Source organism: Schistocerca americana, chromosome X, assembly GCF_021461395.2.
Source record: "Schistocerca americana isolate TAMUIC-IGC-003095 chromosome X, iqSchAmer2.1, whole genome shotgun sequence".
In the NCBI taxonomy this organism is placed as follows: domain Eukaryota; kingdom Metazoa; phylum Arthropoda; class Insecta; order Orthoptera; family Acrididae; genus Schistocerca; species Schistocerca americana.
Genome location: NC_060130.1, coordinates 886,523,861 through 886,547,895, shown reverse-complemented (window position 1 = coordinate 886,547,895; position 24,035 = coordinate 886,523,861). Strand labels below are relative to the sequence as shown.

Genomic DNA, 24,035 nt, shown 5'->3' with positions numbered 1-24,035 from the left:
TGCTTTCCATAGCTTTTCATAGGATAGGAAGTAAAGCTTTGTGATTCTGTTGCTTCCTGGAGGGTGGCTGTGCTACTTGTAGGTATTAGCACCAAATTTAACAATGCAAACACAGTGATCAGTTTATGCAGTCTGAGACATTCTCCAGCCAGTTACCCAAAAACTTGGTGAGCAGGTAAATCATGCCTAACATGTCATGGATGAATACACTAGTTGTGTGATACTGATGATACAGAAGTGGAAGTTGTAAGCTTATCAGAATCACCAGCTGTCTGTAGCCCTTCCTAGAATACCTTTGACTCCTTTTGTCTGTATGCTTGGTAAGAGCTTTGCAAATAGGATAACACACACCAAAGTTCTTGCAGACTTGGAGGTAGCTTTTTGGAATGATATCATCTTTTTGTGAGCTATTCCATTACATTAAAATTTCCCTCTTGTATCTTATGTTGTACTGGGATGATTATAGCACTTTTTCATCAGTACGTGACAAAACTTTTAGTGTATATGGAAGCATATCTTCCTTTGTCTGGTATCATAGCAGAAGAAAATGTTTCTGTTAAATGACCTGCTGTATTTTATCTAACTCTGTAATTGTTTTCACCAAATTACAATAGGGAAATTCCTGCTATACTAGGACTTAAATGCTTGTTTAAATTTGTCCATTCATTGTAATTTATTGGTTCCTACTTTATTTTTGCTTGTAGGAGACATGTCTTGCAGAAGTCAGTTTACTGACTGACTTATTTATGTAGTATCAGACGGGTTTAGTGAAATCTGTTTGAAAATGAAGTAGATTCTGGCAAGTCCTTTTTATCTTTTGGCCATAAATATTTCTCTTTTCAAAACAACTATGTGTTTAAAAAAAAGCTAGCCTGCTTTCTCTTGTCTGTCTGTCAGTCATCTGTAATTTTCAGCGAGGAAATGGACTGATTTGAGAGTAGAAAGTCAGTACATTTATTGTATCATTTTTTTAAATTATGTTTTGTGCTATTTCATAGAAACTCTTCTTCCTTTAAATTATTCTTTGTAAATAATGGTATGTGGGTTGTAATTTGTAGTGTGCTATTTCACATGCAATTTCATTGTTATATGTAATGTTAGCTATTGTAGTGACATCTTACTGGTGTGTTTTAGCATCAGCGTCGGGATATCCACGACCAGCTCTGTTACCTCCAAGAGAGGCAGCACTTGGATTACATCACCCTTCAGATTTATTGACACGTGGCCCAGGTTATGCTGATCAATTGGCTCATCAGGTATATTTTGGCAGCTTCTTTAGGATGTTGCTTACATTGTTGTTTGAGCACATTCCTGCATGAATGCACGAGTCAGGCTACAATTACATATTTCTAATGTATAAAACTTACTGAAAGGTGTTGTTAAGTAAAGTGGGCCATATGTTATTGAAAGCATGTGCTTCAAGTTGTTATGTGTTAAAGAATGAAAATACAATTAGATAGCCACATGTGGTAGATGTTAAGATCATAAATAAAACCATGAATATCAAGCTTTTAAAACATACGAGTTGTTATTTAGAAGCTTGGAAGACAAATGAAAAGAGAAAATATTTTTGATGCTGTTAAATTATGGTGGAAAGTGTGGCAGATTACCCAGTACACAAATACAGGTCACATCTTTTACATTAACAGAAGAATGGATTTTGGGTAAATCAATGAAGCAACAATAGGTGTAATATTCTCTCATATTTTCTGCCCTGAGATTATAGGTCAGGAATTGGTCAAGTTCTCTCAGAATATGTCATCATAGGACATAATAGAGTAAAAATAAACAGTTTTAGCATGCTTGTAGTTTCAATGTCAGTGACAATGGTGATGGTGATTATGACAATAAACAACTTTCAGTTTCTTCAGAAGGTACTGAATACGAAACTTCAAAGAAAGCCCTCCATCTCCCTTTAGTCAAGTGACTTCAGAATTTTTGGCTTCGATGATTACCGGTTTGGCTTATCACAGTAAAATACTAGTTTTACAGATGTTCTGTGTCAGGAGCTGACCTCTTAATGTCTCTGAAAAATATCATGATTACTGCTCAAGCTGCCGATAAACTTCTAAATTTAACAGCCAGTTTTGGTAGACAGCCTCCTGTTCGGGTTCACACTTTGTACCATTTGGTGAATATAAAATTGTTGATATCAGATAATTAAACCATGAATTTGACACTATTGTTACATCATTATATAAATTACATCATCAGTATATAAACTTCCCTAGGGAGTGCACTCTTTTCATGCTACATCAGCAATTGGTGTTAATGCTAACTCTGTGGTTGACATTTGAATGACAATCTGTTTTCCATGAGGTCTGGCTTAGTGTCATCCACTAGCCTATTGCTGTATCATTTACATTACATTCAGCATTTTTCATGTTGCCATTTGTGTCATTTGTAAGTAGAAGAATTTCTGAACAATCCATCTCAGGTGTTGGTAGATCTGGATGTACACAGATGAACCAAAACGTTATGACCACATGGTTAAATATATGTGGAACAGTAATAACCTGGTGCAAGCATCATCTTATTGTTGTTCTTGGTAGTGCATAAGTTCATTGCCTCAAAACTGAAAACTTTTTGACTATTGGACTATGTCGCACAATACTGTACTGTACACAACACCACTGCTTTTTAGTTTCACTTGATTACAGTTATATTAACATTAAATTGACCTATTCAGTGATGATCAGTTCACTAACATTACTATTCATATTTCAAGATAATCAGGCTAGACCACCCAGTTAGTGACAGTTTCAATGGCAATACTTATCATAAAACCCTTCATCCCATAATCCACAGTTTATAGAAGCAGACAGTTGAACACCGTTCATTATTAAAGCCAACATAAACATTTAGTGTGGCACACAAGACAAAAACATTTATTATGTGCAGTCTGTTAAACTAAATTTTTGCTTGCAACAACCAAAGAAGTTCATGCAGTTGTTTCACACAGACATGTTGTCACCAAGAGAAACTATGTGGAAATATTAATTGTTCTCAAATGTTGCAACAGACTGACTTTTAGATTCTTCAGTGCATAATTTGATCCAAATAAACATTAACTTGCATAAAAATGTTAATTGATTATGTTCTCAGTACTGATTTTACTGTATGACTGTGGATACTGACAGAGAGATGTTAGAATAAAGATTGTAGTATGTGGACTCGATTCATAGATGTTAACATGGGAATTTCTTGATGTGGACTGAGAAGATTTTTGGTTGGAGTGTGCTATATAAAGGCTCTCATAAGGATATTTTATGATTTTGCAAACTACATATTTGTTTATAAATCTGTATGATTGAAATTTGCTACAGTGGATGAGCCATATGTTCAGGCAATAATTTAGTTTACATAGTAAATGATTAGTTAGCAAAGTAAAAAAGGTTATGGGACCATTTTGTATGCCAATGGTGTGAATTCAAACAATGGAAACTCCAGGTTGAAATATCAGCAATATAAGGAAAAAGATACATTATCACTCACTGTAAAGATGACATGTTGAGTTTCAGACAGACACAACGAAAAGACTGTTACACATTTAGCTTTTGTCAGGGGCTTCTTCAGAAAGGGAAACACATACACACATTCATTCGCACAAGGAAGCACGCCTCACCCACATGGCTGCCATCTCCGGCAGCTCAGACCGGAATGCTGGTGTTGTTATATTGTTGAAGATATTTCTTTTCATTCATAGTTTCTCATCCACAGTGTAAACAGCATTTTCTGTTGACATCAATATCTACTACTACAACACAAAAGGAGCATAACTGCTCAATTGAATAAGAAACAATTTGTCATGGAATTTTATTGATCAACTGTTTTTGACTGTGAATTGTGTCCTTTTCACACAGTCCAATGACAGTAGTTTATTATAGACTTATTATTGCACTTTCTTGGAAAATGTAAATTAGTTTAATCAAAAGAAATGTGACTGAGGCTGAAAATATGTGTACTTGCCACATAAGTTTAGTCTGTGGTGGTTGCCTGCAACATAGGAACTATTTGAGTTCACAGATGTCTGCATTTGTTCCTTCCAACCCTCAGAACATTTCTGCTTATCATTTTCCATGAGGTAGTGTGGAAGCTCAACCGTGTTTGCATCTGGCAGAATGCAGGAATACACCTGTATAAACAGCACCTGCTGACACTGAGTTGACTGATTTCCGTGAAACTCTTTACAGCTCAAGGTCGAAATTCAGTCCTGCACCAATACACTAGTACAAATAAATACTTAGTAATTTGAGCAGTTAGGACCTTTTGTGTTGAGATAGTGTACTCAGCAGAAACTAGCTTGCTCCATAGAAACTGAATTTGTTGCTTGGTAGGAAATACAGTGTTGTGTATGGACATATTGCTAAATGAAGGCATATTCCTATTTGTGTTGCAGTTATCAGCTCAAGCTGCCCATGAGCAGTTGCAACGCCAGATGTTGTTAGATAGGGACAGATTCTCTCATACTCATCCATCACTTGTTGCACCAGAGGAGTTCTTAAGGTAAATCTTTTAAAACATGCAGAGTCTGTGTTATTTATGTTGTATGTATATTTTCATCATCTTTAGATGTACTGCTGGTTCTTTGTTTATGGTATTCATATAAGTTGCAATATGCAGATAGTTGCAGCAGCCTCTGTATCATTCTGTGTAGCATACTGACACTGACTGACTGTCAATATATAGCAACTTCTTCCTAGTATTTGTAATTTAATATTTAAGTTTTCAAAGATATTAGAAACTACTTACTAATGAAATGATTCAGTTACTCAACAAGATTCAAAGTTATATACAAATAAGAATGCTTTTCCTCCATGAAGAAATTTCAGTTCAGTCCCTACCTTATTTGAATTCATGTAATAAACCTACTCTAAGTGACAGTCATTGATGCCCCTGCCCTCAGATTTATACAAAAGTAGCTATATGCACATGCTTTGCAATGGAAGTTGAAGAAAAACCTTTGTATACTGTCACTTTTTAGGGTTCCATACCTCAGCCAGTGAAACACAGAAACGTTATGGGATCACTTTGTCAATAAATTTATTTTTCCTTGCCAAGAAGTCAAATATAAATGAATCCTATCAAGAGAAGCAAAGAAATTTTGTTAAGTTTTGGGTAAATTCAATCTTAGTTTGTATTCGTAATGATATGATTGCAGTTCTTAATTCTGTCACTGGCACCAAAAATACTTCTGCTACAGAGATTTTATTTTTTTAATTTTTTTAAAGCACCATCTATTGATTTTTTGGTGTAATACACCATCACTAAGGTAAACATTCCTACTACTAAGCTGAGCAGACACCTAAAACAACAATTTACAATATCTTCTTTTTTTTCCCCCCATGACATGAGTTTGATGAAATAAAAAGTATATATTGCCGTAAGCTACACTGCAGGTTACCTGTGAAAACCCCATGAAAATTCATCAAATAGTTTTGGAGATTAGCATGTTTGGATAGACAGACAGCCATGAAGGTTTTATCGTTTTGTTATTTGTATACAGGGGCGTGCTGGAAAGTAATGCCTCCGAATTTTTTGTAAAATATCTTAAAGCTCTTTGAATAAAACAATTTTGTTAACATTCTACATTTTTACTCTTCACATCTACATATTTGCAGCTTTCTGCCACTATAGCGCTTCAAATTGTAGGGTGTAACATGGTGATGTGTAGCCATAACTGTCGGTGCATGAGAAATAGTGTGGCGTAGTCCAGTTTCGAATTGAAAGAGTTTGTCCACACATGGAGCACCCTTTTCTTTAGTGTGTTAATGCCAGACCACACAAGGGGATTGTAACGTCTGCAACAATCCGATGGCTTGGGTTCACTCTCATCAATCATCCTCCATACAGCCCCAACTTGGTTACATCTGATTTTCATCTGTTTCCAAAACGTGAAGGACTTCACTTTGGTAGTGATGAAATGGTGCAAGCAGAGATGAGGTTGAAGAATAAAGATATGAAATTTTAATAACATATGTTTCATTAAAAAAACTTTAACATAAAAATTTTTTTTGAGGCTTTACTTTTCAGCACACCTTTATAGATTATAGTGACAATGTGGCATCATTGTGTGGAGACATTGGATATTTTGGAACATTAACAGCACCGTGGCTCCAATTTGATTATGAATTACCCTTCACTTACACTGTCAGGGACCTCAGTACAAGCTGTTTGTTGTCCCTAAGGACTACATAGTTAAGAGACCGGTATACAAACCTGGCTATGAGTCATTTTCACATCAGACGTCTGTCAGTGTTTTCAGAAGTTATTCAGAACCCAGCTAAATGGTTGAAGGATTTCAAGCAAGTCGCCAAATACAATAGGTGCAGTGATACAATATGTTTTGCCAGTGTCTACTGTTACTTCGGTAGCATAGCCATGAGTGGTTTAAAAACAGTAGGCTAAGCTATTTACAGCTGCGAAAATTTCCGGTTACCAATTAATTTTTTGGTGATAACCAACAGGAAAGCCATCTGATGGAAGAATGACTGACGTATTGAGTCTAATACCATGGAGAAAGAACACAATCAATACAAGTGTTCTGGTACTGTACCACACTGTGAATCTGAACATAACAAAAGCAAATAAAGTTTCACACCTAATGTAAGCTGTAGAAGGAGAAGTGTATCAAGCATTTCATTTGAAGGAAGCCACCATTACAGAAGACTTCATGAAGTTTGCTAACCAATAGCTTGAAAGATGTCCAGTTGACTCCCACGCCAGTACTGTACCTATTTCTTTCATGGAAAACAATCAATACCTCACATTCCTTGTACAACAATTATAGATAAAATAAAATGGAATTTCTGACAGCTGTAAATGTGAAATTCAGCTGGCATGAAGCGGTATCAGTTATTTAAGAAGAGTTACATCAGTCTTTGGCACCAGTATCTATAAACAAGCAAACCTACCTTGGTTAATGGGATTGACCGCCTTAAACTTACACCACAACTGTGTAGCTCTCCAGCAGCTTGTGTGTAATCAGCCAATTGTCAGTGTGACATGATTTGGAGGACAACTTACTGTAATGATTCCTCTGTAGAGACACTGGGCACAGCATACATTATTGTTGAAAAAATAAATAGTGTGTTTGACCATTTACATGATTTTGTTTTCCACATAGCACACACTGCATACCCATGCTCTCAGAGACCCTGCAGCTGCACTGCCTAGCTCCTCTGGGGAAAATTAATTGTTTGCTGTTTTGAATGAAAATCGTAATAATGTTGAAGATTATGTATACTGGTTGTCCACTGCTGAATAGTAGATCTTTAACATAAAACTGTGGTTACTTTTCAGCACTTGAAGAACAAAATTTATTAAACCACATTTTACGTATTAGAAACTGATACAAGAGTTTTATTTACATGTTTTATTCTAGTCTGGCCTGCTTTACGTTACCACCTACTTGCACCAAAATATTGTTTGCTGTGTATTATTAACAAAGCTTTCCTAAAGTCATTGATCAAAATAGTCTCGCACCAAATTGTGTAGGCCACTAAGCAAAATGAACGGACAGACAGGATTCGTTTAATTAAGGTTAGTGGTAATCTAGCTCACTTATTGGTGTTTGAGAAATCATCTTTTACATTCCATTTACTAGCCAGTGTGTCTATACCATAGCTTTGCCTGTTGTGTTTAGTGCATTTCTGTGAAGTTTTCATGCATGCTTCAATGTTTGAACATATTCAGGTATATCACAGACATTCTGATCAGGAGGAAATCTGTAAATTGTTAATATTCGAAGAAATACTTCAGAACCAAGATCACATTTAAATATTTATTTTGAACTGATGACCAGTTTCAACACTACATTGCTGTCATCTTTGGATTAGCAATACGACATACACACACACACATTGCATTTGTAAACATATTTTCTATGCCAATAGTAATGAAATACATAAGTCTAATATTTTGCAATGTGTGTGTCTATATCATATTGCAAATCCGAAGATGACAGCAAGGTACTGTTGAAACTGGTCATCAATTCAAAATAAATATTTTAATGCGATCTTGGCTCTGAAGTATTTTTTCAGATATTATATTCAGATATGCCAATGTACTCAATCTTTCCTGTCGAATGTCCTGCTGCTAAGGTTTCAGCTTCCTGTGGTAAGCACAGCATAGATCAGGCTTTTCTCAGTGGCATATCATAACATTTTACTATGTGACCTAGTGTTCTGGAATGTGTCATGAAATTTTGTACTATCCAGACTGATGTCTGTCACTTCTTAACATGAGCTATAATAATTTACAATCAATTTTAAGACAGTTTGTGCAAGTACACAATTCAGTAACTGGCAACTGTCAATTCTGCTTGTTGGTAATTCTGTGGTAAAATCCTATACCAGTGGCTACCGTACTCTTCACACGTAGTGAAAACACTAGTAAGAACTCCCATGGTCAGTTTGCCAGTTTCATTGTATGTATAGCCTAAGTAGGTAATGGTCCAAAATTCCTATTAGAAGCTATAGGTTGTATTGGGGACATAGTATGTATAAAATTTTTTGATAAGTAGTCATTGTCACAAAATGCACTATTTTGATATAAAATAAGTTTAAAGATCATATCATTCCCAAATCTCCCTCTTCATGGTATGCAGACAGCGGTTAAAATGAGCTCCAACTTGCATGCTTCACAGGAGCTGCTCTATGTGATGATCCTGCTGTTTGTTGTACAAAGTGTGTCTGCACTTTCATACACATAGTCCACAAGCCTTGGTATGTGCCAAATAATTTCTGCTGCCACCAGAAATCACACGAGGAGATCTTCCAACTGTACAGAAGTCTCATACACATGACTCTTCATATGGCTCCACAAGAAAAAGTCAAGAGGTGCTAAATCTGATGGTTAAGGAGTTGGTCTACATTGAACCTATCCACCTTTCACTGTACATTTTGTTGAGATGTTTACAGACACCACATGTGCAGGTTCACCGTCATTTTGGAACCACATGTCCGGACAGAGTGACAGTGACAAATCTAATAACTCCTCTAGTACCCCTTGTAGGAATGTCAAGTATCTGGGACCCATTATGCAGCATGGAAGAACATGCAGCCCACTAAGACAACAATTGATTATAACAGCATATTCATTAATACCAAACCATTGCTGAAATCCACATTTTCGTTATACCCAATATGCCTGTTTTGACAGTGCAGAACAACCTCCCTTATGAAGTGAGCTTCAGCTGCAAATAGAATGCAGTGCAGAAATTTGAGCATGTTGACACAACAATGTAGAAATGACATATAGAAACTGTCATCTAGTGGAAAATCTGCCTGAGTCAATGCATGCACATTGTGTTGATGGTAAGGGTGGAGTTGCTGGTCATACAAAGTATGTTGTATGCTCACATGAGGCGTCCATGGCATGACATGGACAGTGTTTCAAGTACAGGTAGTTAGTTTCATGTTCCATGGATCATTTTACACAGTAGATCGTAATAATGTGGAACGAGTCATTTTACATTCATTTCCCAAATTAATATCTAAACATTCTGAACATTTGGAAGTTTTTCTTTCTTTTTTTCCAAAAAGGAAAATATTCAGATTTTGTTAGTTGTAAGTCCAAGCCACCACCTTTTACACATCACACTTTTGTGCTAAAAATAACCTTAATGTGCAGTAATGGATGTTATTTTTCCCTCTAGTATTGTAATTATGTTCATCATTGTTGCTTTTGAACTGTAGTGGATTATTTACAACAAACTTCATGAGGGAATAAATATACTCTGAAGCAGTAGTCAGAACACCCAACTCCTTAAACAGGTCTCTACATGTTGTCAGGTTTTCTTCTATGTGCCAAAGAACATTCTGTTGAAAGTTGAGAGTGTAGTGCAGCCATAGAACACCACAGTCAACACTCGTAGTTATGAACATACTAGTTTATCACATCTGTTGTAGTTGAATGAAATTGATATGTGATGGACTGAGTTGATCTGGGAAACATTCTCGATACCTGCATGGCTCTCCCCATAAGTCCAACTTCACTATAAATTTGCAACATATCTGTGTAATCTTCAAATGTAGATTGTATGATCCTGTGCTGTCTCATTCATCCTTATTTCTCAGTGACAGACTGACAGTTGAGCAGAATGCTGAAGCAGTGATTATAAACAGATGGCAAATTGCATCAGGGGACTGACGATGGTGCCCTTGTCTCAGTCTGTGTGCTTGCTGTGAAGTGGAAGGTTTGAAAATAATCTGATCTTCAAACGTCTTTTATTTCCTGACAAGAATTCCTTATCAAAACTTTACCTACTAAGTACCTTCTACAACTCCTAGAAGAGTAGACTGTTGTTGTTGTTGTTGTTGTTGTTGTTGTGGTCGTCAGTCCAGAGACTGGTTTGATGCAGCTCTCCATGCTACTATATCCTGTGCAAGCTTCTTCACCTCCCAGTACCTACTGCAACCTACATCCTTCTGAATCTGCTTAGTGTATTCATCTCTTGGTCTCCCTCTACGATTTTTACCCTCCACGCTGCCCTCCAATACTAAATTGGTGATCCCTTGATGCCTCAGAACATGTCCTACCAACCGATCGCTTCTTCTAGTCAAGTTGTGCCACAAATTTCTCTTCTCCCCAATTCTATTCAATACCTCCTCATTAGTTACGTGATCTACCCATCGAATATGAATACGAATTGTGAAACCCCCTTGTGTGTGACTACATATTGTTAAATAGAGTCCCCACAGTTTATTCTTACTATGGGCCTCTGTGACCTTAAACTGCCCCACAGAGGCAATGGGTAAAAAACATAGTTAGGTCCAGCATGGTATAGCTTACCTACCGTGTTGCCACTGATGTACCCATTACGTATAGTGCCAACTCTGCCTGCAGTAATGCCATTCCACTAGATTTGACTTGATTTCTTGGGAAGTTCTCAAAGATGGAGAATAATGTGTACATAAATAACCAATTTCTTTGTGGGAGACATAACTCTGAAGTGCAGAGCACCAAGTGTTAATTGTAATTGATGATGGAAAAGTCTTTAAGTTATGACTTGTGACAGATAATTTCATGTCACAACATTGCTAACAATGTGACATCTGTGTGCCACATGCAGGCAAATGACCACATGGAAAGCTGTCCATGTATATTGTCATTGACAGAGAGACTGATATATGATATTACCTCTCGTAACGTTCAGTTTCATCATACTGAAGCAAGACACTATAGGTTTGACCATTTCAGTGTGATTATACCAAGAATGATTTCATTAAGCAGCTTATCTACAAAACTGAAGAAGTGAGACACATGCAGTGCAAACAAACATTGGAGATTTTAGATAAGGGGCAAGAACATTATTGCATAAAATACTGACCACTAACTTTTAGCCACAGTGTCATTATGGAATGTTATACTTTTGTAGAAAGTTGTGCTATCAGAAAATTTTTTATTGCTCTGTGTGGTCCTTAAAGGATTCTACACGGCTGTGGATTATGATTGTACACCAAGGCAGAAAAACTGTGGATACATTGGTTGTATCATCCACATGAAGTCCTGTTCCAGTCATGTGCAGATTGACAATTGCGATATCCCATATAAAAGACCTAAGACTTGCTCAGTGATCAGTGAGTCGAGGTATCTTTGAATGTTGCAGTGATGGTGACGAAGTAGCAACCCCACTATAATGCAAAGCTGCTCAACTATTATCTTGTAAATAACCTTTGAAAACGTCTTGGGCTAGGGTGTTTTTATTCACCATAAAAAAGTGTATTTGAGTAGTAAAGATACTCTAGGTATTAACTGATGAATTCTGTTGTTGGCCCAGATGAATGTTACTGATGTAAACATATTCAGTATGTATGCTGCTGGCCATTATACTTGCAACACCATGAAAGTGGCATGCAACAAACATCAAATTGATATGAAATGTAGTACATGCCTAGATACGGAAATTATAAGCATTGCGACACAACTGTACAATGCCTGTATGAGCAACACCATCTACATTCTGTGCATAAGAAAAGATTATCGAGTGAGTTTCTCATTCCGAAATAGCATTTGGGTGTCAGTTCTTGGTGAGATTATCGTGTTATGCCTTATATAAGAAGAAGAAATGTTTGTCAGCATGTGTCAGAATTCGACAATGGCAGGACTGTGGTCTATTGAGTCTGAGGTTTATTGTTCTATGATATTGCTACTTTCATTGATCAGGATCCCATGCCTTGGAGGATCTCAATGGCCACGCACAACTAGTGCCTGATAGGTACACATTTTTTCTCGGCCTAACAGGATTGTACAGCCACATTGTGTACTTCAGGTCTGGAGAAGTCTTGAGCATCACAAACTGTCAATGCAGTGATTATTTTTACAGTATCTCTTGACTTGGCAGTGGAGATGGTGGCACCACCAGTGGTGAACCCAACGAGAACACTGGGAAACAGGTGTCGCGCCATATTGTTATATGATCCAGACTTTGGCCTCAAGTACAAAAACGTATTTATGTGTCAAAAGACGTCAGACTGGTATGAAATACCGGATGCACTGTGGAGACCAGGAATGAAAGTCTGCAATGTATTTAGGTGTTCTCACTTTTATTAATGACAGATTTGGCCTTTGTGACAAGATATGCTTTTTTGACAATGACTTATATTTCATGCCAGTCAGATGACTTTTGACATAAGTTGTTGTACTTGAGAATGGACTAAGGCCGAAATCTGGATCGTAAAACAATAAAATAAAATTTATCACAGACAAATGCCATCAGCATCGTAAAAAAAATTATAGTGGATGTATGTATGTGTGGAGGCTCCAAGGAGAGTGCTGGATATGGCCACAGAATTACATAATCTTTTCAGATGAGTTCCGATGGATGTATCTGTGAATGGAGGCTGCAAGGAGAACAAACTTACCAGGTTACACTGTCATCATCAGTTCCATCTGGCACCTAGCGTGATTGTATGGGTTGCCATTGAGTACACTACAGGGTCTCCTGTGATTTGCGTAGCCTGTAATTTAGACAGCACGCATTAAATTTTTGACATGTTAAGGCCAGTGGCCATGCTCTATTTTTTGTGATGTTATGTATAAATGAGATAATGCAAGACTGCACATTGCTTGTGCTGTTCTGACGTACCTCGATACAGAGGGTGTTTGAATGTTTTTGTGGTCAGGACTTTCTCCAGCTCTCTCACCCATTGAAAACATCTAGTAATGGTTTGCTGAGAGACTGGCACACCATTACTCGCTAGCCACTATGATTGACGAACTCTGGCACCAAGTGGAAGCAGTGTGGAATCACATATGGTACCTGTATCTGTCATCTGAGCTCAGTTTGACCTGATGCCCACTGGGTTAGAACCATTGTTGCTACCAGAGGTGGCAGCTCTGTGTGCTAAATTTTGCACAATGTATGCCCTCAAACCTCATACAAATTTAAATAATTTGTTCTTCCTAATATATTGGCCAAGCACAATAAGTAAGTTGTCATGGCCTGCAGTGTAATTAGATTTTTGCAATGCCAGTGGCCATAACTGAAGGTTTTTTCCGCCACATATATTTCTTAGTGTAGTCCTGCAGCGCACTTCTGCAATAATTTACACAGTGAGTTAGTGTGCTTGGTAGATAAACAAAGAAACAGAAAATGGTTTGTGATCTTCAAGAGTATGTGCCCTACTCAACATTTTCCTCATACTTAAAGTTTATCTCTTTATGAGTAGCAATAAGCTTTTTTGTGTAGATAGTCTCAGCAGAGACGTGCCCAGTTCCATTATCATTTTGAAGACAGTTACTAATTCACAGATAAACATAAGTTTTAATCATGTTCTCACTGGACCTGTTAAAATGTTTTTAGAAATGGAATTCAGACATTTACAATCACAGGTTGTGTACATTCCATGATTTATTTCAGCCAGTTTATTATCCTCAATGTGCAGGAAAAATTATCAATTGCATCTTGTGTTTTGAGCATTCCACAATTGGCATAATTTTGTTATGACGTTATAAGGAAGATTTAATATGCATTATATTTGTTGAGTGCATATCTCTTTGTGCTCACCCCCTTATAGGCCCACTAAATTACATATTTAAGTGAATCTTTATGAGTTCATTTTCAGTGAGCTTGGTATTTAGCTAGTCTTACAGCCACTTCACAGTAAACTTTTAAATAACTTTGTGGATAGGCTCATACATTTTTTTTCCTTCTGCATGCATTTATTTTCTTAAGAAGTGTGTTGTCTGTGTTTATTGTTTATGAATACATGCACGTAATACAATAGTGTACCTCAATTAATCAGTTGCATGAAATATGGAATACTTGTTAATCCTCTTTTATGTTGGCAGCTGCCTTAGTCTGTCAGATATCTGTTGCAATATTCTCTCTCTCTCTCTCTCTCTCTCTCTCTCTCTCTCTCTCTCTCTCTTTTGCAACTGCTGTGCAACTGAGCCATTTACCATATAGTTGTGGCACTGAGCAGACTACAGGCACACTAACACGTTTGAACATGTAGCATAGCTTAGTCAAGTCTCTGTGCTTATATTCTGTGGTCAGTGGTTATCTTCCATTGACTGCATTCCCAGGATAAGCCATTTTTGTATTAAATTAAATTAACATTAAATTTTATTTTCCCTCATACAACTGCATTGTTTTTTGTTCTATGCCTGTTCATAGTTCCTTGCTCATTCAGTGACAAATATGTTCCGTCTTCTAATAAAAGTGGAGAAGTAATTCTGCAAAATCTTATTTTTCTTTACAAAATTTGCATTAGAATTAAAAATTGATTACACTACATCATGTCTGTATGATACTGTGGGCTGTTTCATGCTGCATAATTGTGCTCCATGCTGTTATATATTTAATACATAAATGAAATTGGCCACTAGAATTCCTGTTTTTGGAAGTACTTTATGAGAGATTAGTTCTTATACTGCTCTGAGATTTTCTTCCACCACTTCTTCTCTAGTGTCACATTCACATTTGACAAACAGCAGTTCAGTAAGGATAACTACCAGGAATGTGCCAATTTGTAGCTTACTTTCCTCTGGTTTGTAAGAGACCTTTGTATATTAGTGAAATTAGATGAACTGAGTACAGGCAAGCTGTCTGTCTTTCCAAGAAGTTTCTTTATATGGTCATCAAATTTATCTTTTTATATACTTTTTATTTTCAGGCAACAGAGGGAACGAGAAATGAAGGTGAGAGCCTTGGAAGAGGCTGCTCGTGGATCACGACCATAGTAAGTGTTTCTAACAGTAGATTAATTCTGATGCGTGATGTATTTTGACATTCGTTTTGTAGACAAATTTAGGGTAAGAGTGTTAATGCAAAAGAGAATGAACTTAAAGAGCTACCATACATATTATATTTATCATGTTGTTTGTTTACCTTTTAATATGAATGAGCAGACCCGTTCAGAAATGGTAATGTCTTCCAAAACTTGGAAAGTTGACCGAAGTGAAGAGGCCATTTGATTAATAGCAAAAATAGACTGGAACAGTTTAATTGGGGTAAATAATGAGAGTGCAAGAAATGGAGACGGAAGGGGGAGAGTGAATAGAAAGATATAGGATTGACAGTGTAGGCTACTGTAATTTAGCAAGGGCAGTAAAATTGAATACACAGATGAGGATAACAGAAACCGTTTCAATCTGTGTTAGGATCTAGATCACATGGGCTGTGGAACAGTTATTAAGTTAACCGTATTATATGGGTTTCATACTGTGCAAGTTGTTGTGCTAACTTGTCTTTCACTACAGTTTGATGGTCATGTTTCATGCGATGGATTGGTGATTGGTGATGATACCCGTAAATGAATTACATGGCTGGCTTTGCAGTACAGGAACAGGACATGCTCAGGGCATTCATGAGACAGGTTTTGCAGTTAGGTCTGTCACACTGATGTGAATAATGTGGCGGAGGGTTGGTCGTGGGGGTGAAATAAGGATGGACTAGGATATTTTTTAAGGAGGGAGGGAGTGAAATACCATCTCAGAAGATGTAACAAGGATTTTGAAGAGTATATTCTGTACTTAATTGGGTTGGATGGAGTGGTAGAAGCACCAGAAATCCAATTTGCATCAGGTTTGGGAGAGGGCAGTTGGTACAGGAGTGCTTGGCTGTGCAGTTCTTGGCAAGACCTTTACAGTAATTAATGAGGGATTTACATCACTGCATATGTGCCATTCACCACAAGTGGCGAGGTATTATGGGAGACACTTTTCCAACATGGATGACTGGTTGTATTTACTCATAGACTTAAGTGTACTCCACGCGGGATTTTCCATTATACTTTCTTCTTTCTAAGATATTTATTAATAAATTTCCAATTCACTTACTAATTGTGTGGCTCTCTGTCTCCAGGACAAGAAGTACTCATAGTATTTGGCAATTCTTTCATGAAACCGGAGCTGACACAAAGACCTTGCAATTAGCTTTCTCTTGGTTGTAGAATAGAGGACTGTGATTTGTACATGATTTGATGAATCACCTTGTTGAATATATCATCACAGTAGCCTTATCTCAGATATTCTGGCTCTTCTATGTGTACACTGTTGTAATATTTTGTATCATTTGTGTATAACCATGTGAATGTTGTAAACTGTGTGAAAGCTGTGTATTGATTTCTCATCATGTGATTGAAAATTGGTTACCTGGAGATACTATTTATGAGTAACATTTCCTAGTAGTATGCCATTATCATTGTGTTTTACGTTTTACATCTTCAGCCATGACTTTTTGGTGTTGATTGTACCTTCTAGGTAACTACTTGGTGTTTGATTGTATCTATGGTACAGTCAACACAAAAAAATCATTGCTGAAGATGTAAAACATGAAACATAATGATAATGGCAAACTACACTCCTGGAAATTGAAATAAGAACACCGTGAATTCATTGTCCCAGGAAGGGGAAACCTTATTGACACATTCCTGGGGTCAGATACATCACATGATCACACTGACAGAACCACAGGCACATAGACACAGGCAACAGAGCATGCACAATGTCGGCACTAGTACAGTGTATATCCACCTTTCGCAGCAATGCAGGCTGCTATTCTCCCATGGAGACGATCGTAGAGATGCTGGATGTAGTCCTGTGGAATGGCTTGCCATGCCATTTCCACCTGGCGCCTCAGTTGGACCAGTGTTCGTGCTGGACGTGCAGACCGTGTGAGACGACGCTTCATCCAGTCCCAAACATGCTCAATGGGGGACAGATCCGGAGATCTTGCTGGCCAGGGTAGTTGACTTACACCTTCTAGAGCACGTTGGGTGGCACGGGATACATGCGGACGTGCATTGTCCTGTTGGAACAGCAAGTTCCCTTGCCGGTCTAGGAATGGTAGAACGATGGGTTCAATGACGGTTTGGATGTACCGTGCACTATTCAGTGTCCCCTCGACGATCACCAGTGGTGTACGGCCAGTGTAGGAGATCGCTCCCCACACCATGATGCCGGATGTTGGCCCTGTGTGCCTCGGTCGTACGCAGTCCTGATTGTGGCGCTCACCTGCACGGCGCCAAACACGCATATGACCATCATTGGCACCAAGGCAGAAGCGACTCTCATCGCTGAAGACGACACGTCTCCATTCGTCCCTCCATTCACGCCTGTCGCGGCACCACTGGAGGTGGGCTGCACGACGTTGGGGCGTGAGCGGAAGACGGCCTAACGGTGTGCGGGACCGTAGCCCAGCTTCATGGAGACGGTTGCGAATGGTCCTCGCCGATACCTCAGGAGCAACAGTGTCCCTAATTTGCTGGGAAGTGGCGGTGCGGTCCCCTACGGCACTGCGTAGGATCCTACGGTCTTGGCGTGCATCCGTGCGTCGCTGCGGTCCGGTCCCAGGTCGACGGGCACGTGCACCTTCCGCCGACCACTGGCGACAACATCGATGTACTGTGGAGACCTCACGCCCCACGTGTTGAGCAATTCGGCGGTACGTCCACCCGGCCTCCCGCATGCCCACTATACGCCCTCGCTCAAAGTCCGTCAACTGCACATACGGTTCACGTCCACGCTGTCGCGGCATGCTACCAGTGTTAAAGACTGTAATAGAGCTCCGTATGCCACGGCAAACTGGCTGACACTGACGGCGGCGGTGCACAAATGCTGCGCAGCTAGCGCCATTGGACGGCCAACACCGCGGTTCCTGGTGTGTCCGCTGTGCCGTGCGTGTGATCATTGCTTGTACAGCCCTCTCGCAGTGTCCGGAGCAAGTATGGTGGGTCTGACACACCGGTGTCAATGTGTTCTTTTTTCCATTTCCAGGAGTGTATTAGGAAATGTTACTAATAAATGGTATCTCCAGGAATCAAGGACTACTCTCATCTAAATTTACATACCAACAAGAAACCACTGTATTTAAATTAAATTTTGCAAGTTGTGTCCAGGACAAAGAGTTGACTGCGATATAGTTTAATCAGTTCTTTGTCAGAACCACATTTGGCACACAGTAATGTTATAAAAAAGGTTAAGAAATGGAGCAGAACCACCAACCTCATGTTTCTCGCATAAACATTGTTACTTCAAGAGCACACAAAACTACTCTCCAGTATTCAGCTTCTCCAACATGTCACCAGTCTTGTCGGCAGGAAAACCTTTAAACCCACATCTGAATCCCCTAATAAAATTTTTTTAATGGTCACAGAAGTAGTAAAACATCCTTTAAACTTTTCTTGGTGGCCTACTGCATGTGCAGATAATGTTTATCTTCTAGACATTAGCTCCCAGGCACTCTTCAACTGAAGATAATGCATTGAATATAACAAGAAGCCTTTGTGTCATAACATGTTCACATTTTACAACTGCCCATAATTATGATAATGTACATTACTCATCAGGGCATCCCAGTAAATTACTCTTCAGATCCCATCTGTTTTTGTTTACACTTTTATGAACAGTGAACTGCAGCTACATTGTTGCCATTTAATTCAGTTAGCTCTCGCATGAGCGTATTGTCTTCTTTCCTATGTGCAGTTAAGTCTACACTGTATGATTACCTCTACTTTCTCTCAATGTAATGTAGGTATAATGTCTTTATAAGCTTAAATGACACAATCTGGCGATCATCCATCTTTGTCTATTGTAGATGGAATTATATGCCGTCTTTCGGACTTCACACATCTCATTTTTGGTTGAAATGGCTCTGAGCACTATGGGACTTAACTTCTAAGGTCATCAGTCCCCTAGAACTTAGAACTACTGAAACCTAACTAACCTAAGGACATCACACACAGCCCGAGGCAGGATTCGAACCTGCGACCATAGTGGTTGTGCAGTTCCAGACTGTAGCGCCCAGAACCGCTCGGCCACATCTCATTTTTATTAATAACTTCTGCCTAATAAGTATCACCCATTGGACAGCACACTATTTGCTCTGGGAACTGCTTAGATATGCCACAAAAAATTGATATCCTGCAGTCCTTTGTAACATATTTGCATTTATGAATGTTGTTTTTGTACACTGCATAGATTTTATGACAGAGAGTTTATGTTTCAAATTATATTATAATTGCTATAAGGAGAACTTGGTGATTAACTGGTTGCTTCTCTCTGATTCAACCTTCAGGTTAAAAAAATTGGTATTTGCTGCATTACTAAAAGTTGACAAATGACTTGAGAGCAACCAGGATATCTCCATTCCATCCATACTCATGGATTCACACACAACATGTCTTTCACTTATCCTGTTCCTCCATACTTGCTTGTCATTTTGCATTGCTCTCAAGGTTCTAAATACTCGTTTGTAGAATTTTAAAAAAAAGTTTGCATTCTAAATTTATGGCACTTCACTCTTGATCTACAGTCCAGCATCCAGGAACAATTTGGTGCTCTACCTCTAAGGACTTCAGTGATGACAGGAAATTAAGGTACAACCTTCCTTCTTCCCTTCCCAACCGTCTTGACCCAGCGTCATGAATGACCTCTCTCTCTCTCTCTCTCTCTCTCTCTCTCTCTCTCTCTCTCTGTCTGTCTGCTTCTACCTATCTGTCTGACTTTTAACATATCCACAGTTTACCCATTGTACTCTAACAGAAAAGGTTTATGGTTTTATGTCTCCCTCTCTGCCCCCGCTCCCCTCTCTCTGTCTCTCCCTCCCTCTCTCCCATTCCCTCCCTTCGCCTCTCTCTCTCTCTCTCTCTCTCTCTCTCTCTCTCTCCTCTCTCTCTCTCTCTCTCTGTGTGTGTGTGTCTGTCAGTCTGTCTCTTTCTCTCTATGTTTGTTGCATTACTATCACATGCTGTTAAAATATTATTAATGTTGGACAAGTACAGTTATGTTACAGAGTAATTGTCTGGTTTCGAAATAATACTTTAGTTGTTATGATGATGTTTGTTATCGTTTTACAGGTGCAGATATGAACTACTTTGTAGTTGCATGTATAGTGACTGTACAGAGTGGTGCAGGTATGCACTTCTTTAAAGTTGCATATATAAAAACTGTACAAAGAGAATAAAAAAGGTAACAAGAATTGCGCATACCTCAGTTATGTGACAGAAAATAGTACTATTTTATGTGTTGTTGAATCTAAACAGATATTGTTTTAAGATCTTGTATGTATATATTTGTAGTAAATTTATTGTGGCTTGATTCATATGCTATAGGAGCACATAAAATAGCTCACATTTATTATTTTACAGAGTTCAGCGTTTAGCTGAATTGTCATTCCAGCATGGTTATATTTCACAACCATGTTTGTAGCATTGGTTACCACCAGATAGTACCTTATTTGGAATACACTGATTTATAAAACATAAATTTTACAGATTTATGATATATATTATTATTTCTCTTTTTTACATTTTAAAATTGTGAATAATTTTTAAAATCTAGTTTTTTTTTCTATTTAAGTGACATTATCATTTTAGATACAGTTTTTGAAAAACTGAAGTTCTAAGACTGGGAAATTACATTGTGTTTTCTAAGACGAGAGTAAAATACTTAGTATTTTGCATAAAAGCCGCATGTCGGTGCTTTTGTTGCCCTGTTAATTTGTGTTTTTTTCACAGTGTGTTGATTATAAGGTAAAGGATATGAAAAAGAACAAGAAAACAAATTATTTATGTGTACATTTACCACGAGTGAGTGTAATTCAACAGAAAATTGTCCACGAAGAGACATCGCCTGCTACTTTTCAGTAGTTGATTAGCTGCGTATAATTTAGTCCAGGGTAAAATAAAGTATGATGACTACTTTATATACCATTGATGTTTTGTACCTTTGTAGGCTTACCTTGTTTCAATTTGAAGTATTTTGCTTGCCATTTTGTTGACTGCTTCTGTCGTGAATATGGTACAGAGTGCACAATTTTTATTTTACATTTCCATGGAAGTTCATTTGCAGATGTGACATAGAGCCCTGCCTTATTTATGCTTTGTGTATACATTTTAAAGCTAGTGAATGTAAGTAAATATTCATCTTCGATTGTAAGCCCATACCTACATATGTTGCCTAACTTTTGAGCTTAAAAAAGAAATTATTGCAGGCGAATGGAAATAACTCAGTTATTTGTTCTGGGATAAAATTGAGTCATTGGCAAGTACCAACATTTCTTTACTAATTTATGGTGAGCATGGTTTTTCAATACTATGGTACAAAACCAGTCTGTTCATGGTCATAAATGCCTCTTTCAAGAGCCATAAAAGTCTTTTTCAAGAGCACCACATTTACTGTCCTGTAAAGTACCTCAATACTATGGTACTATGGTACAAAACCAGTCTGTTCATGGTCATAAATGCCTCTTTCAAGAGCCATAAAAGTCTTTTTCAAGAGCACCACATTTACTGTCCTGTAAAGTACCTCCTTCATACGAAGTTGCTCTCTTGTGTGTTTTCTTAAAAAAAAAAAAAAAAAAAAATGTTGTCTAAAAAAAAGTGCAATGAAATTAACTAAGTTTTTAGTTGCCCTGTAACACTACTCATTTACCTCTGTCTTTGTTAGTGTTGTGTACCAGTCCATAGATGCGTATATAACAAGTATCCATGCAGAAGTCATGAGAGTACATGCACTGTCAATAGATAATAACAGTAGTTACTTGCATGTACCAAAGAATAAATTTTAAGTATATTAGTCATATTTTCTTTCCATCCCTGAATTGTATATTGTGTTTAAGTGGAACTGTGTTTCAGCAGTAAAATACGAGGAAAAAAACAGTCTACGTGTCTGTACAAATTTCAGATTGTGTTGTTACTGTTACTATTATTTCATGTCTGGTTTTTTTTAGTATTGTCTCATTGTTTATATAAAGAACACTTTTCCCCTTACCATCTGTTTCTAACATTACTGTAATTAGTCCAAAAAAGTCACAAAAACTAGCATAAAAGGCAGTGGTTCTTTGACAGTAATCATTTCACTACAATTAAATATGAACATACCTGAGGCAATATGTTTGTAAAATAAATTACGGTGGTGTGCCTTTTCAACCATAGCGTTCTGTCTCAGATAATGTTGGAATACAAACACTGAGAGTTGACTAAATATATGAGTCCACTTTCTGTGTAATCTTAATGTGTGTTTTATATATAACAGTTGTACCATTTGTCATCCATTTATAACAATTGTAACATTTATTATCCATTGAGACAACAAAACAAATCAAACTACCAACCACTAAAATAGTTTTTGTGTTTATGTCCACATCCAATTACATTTCAATATCCTTGGAATCAGTCTATATGTAATAACACCTGGCTGTTTTGTTACAGTTTTGTATTTACTGGCCATTGGCCTAAGAACTGTATTTACTTGCTTTATAAAATAACATTTTTGCAAAATGTGAAATTCGAGGCTTAAAATGCTGGAATAAAGAATATGACCTAACTTGACTCTTAATTACCAGTTTAACACGTATGTTGACATATGAGTCAACATTTTTAACAGAACTTTATTTACAATTTTCAGTGTAGATCACATAGTGTGATCTAGACTGAAATTTACAAATAGAGTCACTTGAAAATCAAGCTCTGATGCTGATGGTCAGTTTTAGTACACATCTTGTCATTAGAAGTCTGCCATTACCTGTGGTTTGACAGTTGGAAATGCGGTTAGAATGAAATTTTTGTAGTATGGGTGGTCCCACATTTCTTAAATATTATGTGTGTACAGTGATTTTCAACCTCATTTATGGATCAGGGTCCTCTTGTTTAATACTGCAAGCATTTAATAAGTGAGGGCTTTAGCAGCATACACTATCCAAACTGCAAGAAACGATCCCTGAGGGTATGAGGAGCAAAAAAGGTCGTATGGTAATACACTGTCCAGTCATGTTAATGTGACCACCTGTCAAAAGGCTGAAGTGATTATTTGAAAAGGTCACCTGTCACCATTGAGTGGATATCCAGTTGCAGTACTCGCATGAAAATTTCAGCCTTTGTTACCAATGAACAGCAGTCAGATCAGTGCATGAACCAGGTGTCTACTGTAGAGGCCCATATGATGCAACATTCACTGAATGTTCATTGAGGAGACACTGTTGCTAGCCCCCTTGATTCATCTGGGCAGACAGTCACTCAACAGCTGCACGTCTTTTTGTCCAGACACATATCTGCAGCTGTTGTTCACCTCTCTCATCTATTGCCGACGGTCACTACAGTTGCCTCGGTGCCGATTTTGGGCAGTACCATTTTGCCGTGCATGGTGTACATTAACCATGGGGGCATGCGAACAGTTTACAGACTTAGCCATTTTGGAAATGCTTCCACCCTTGGCCCAGAAACCAGTGGACATCTGATAAATCGCTCCGTTTCTGCATTACGACAACGACTGCACTATTTTCTGCGTCCCCCCGGTGCGCTTTTTATACCTTCCACTGCTAGTGCTGCCACTTGCCGTCTGTCAGTGGTTACTGCATATTAATGGTGAACGTGAATGGTGGTTTCCTTAATGTGACTGGACCGTGTAGAAGGTATTGAAATTAACCAGTGATTATATGGGTGTCACCTGTGTAAAGGATGTAAGTCAATGGTGGCCACGAATTCGGCTCACAAGTCATGCCCTGGCATGACCTCCATCACCACAGCATGCTGTCTGAGTGAGAGGAGGGGGGAGAGGAGAAACTGTGAATGCACCACACTTAAATG

General features: G+C 38.1%; 1 protein-coding gene across 1 annotated transcript in view; it reads left to right on the top strand.

The window, feature by feature from the left end:
- The window catches only part of LOC124554853, a 185,715-nt gene extending 162,939 nt beyond the window's left edge, over nucleotides 1–22,776 (top strand). The window contains exons 21-25 of the mRNA XM_047128520.1: nucleotides 1,135–1,256; nucleotides 4,400–4,506; nucleotides 15,123–15,188; nucleotides 19,763–19,826; nucleotides 20,307–22,776. Of these exons, the coding sequence (XP_046984476.1) occupies nucleotides 1,135–1,256; nucleotides 4,400–4,506; nucleotides 15,123–15,188; nucleotides 19,763–19,799 (332 nt within the window). The 3' untranslated portion in view covers nucleotides 19,800–19,826; nucleotides 20,307–22,776. The remainder of the gene's footprint in view (nucleotides 1–1,134; nucleotides 1,257–4,399; nucleotides 4,507–15,122; nucleotides 15,189–19,762; nucleotides 19,827–20,306) is intronic.
- Nucleotides 22,777–24,035: the final 1,259 nt, after the last annotated feature.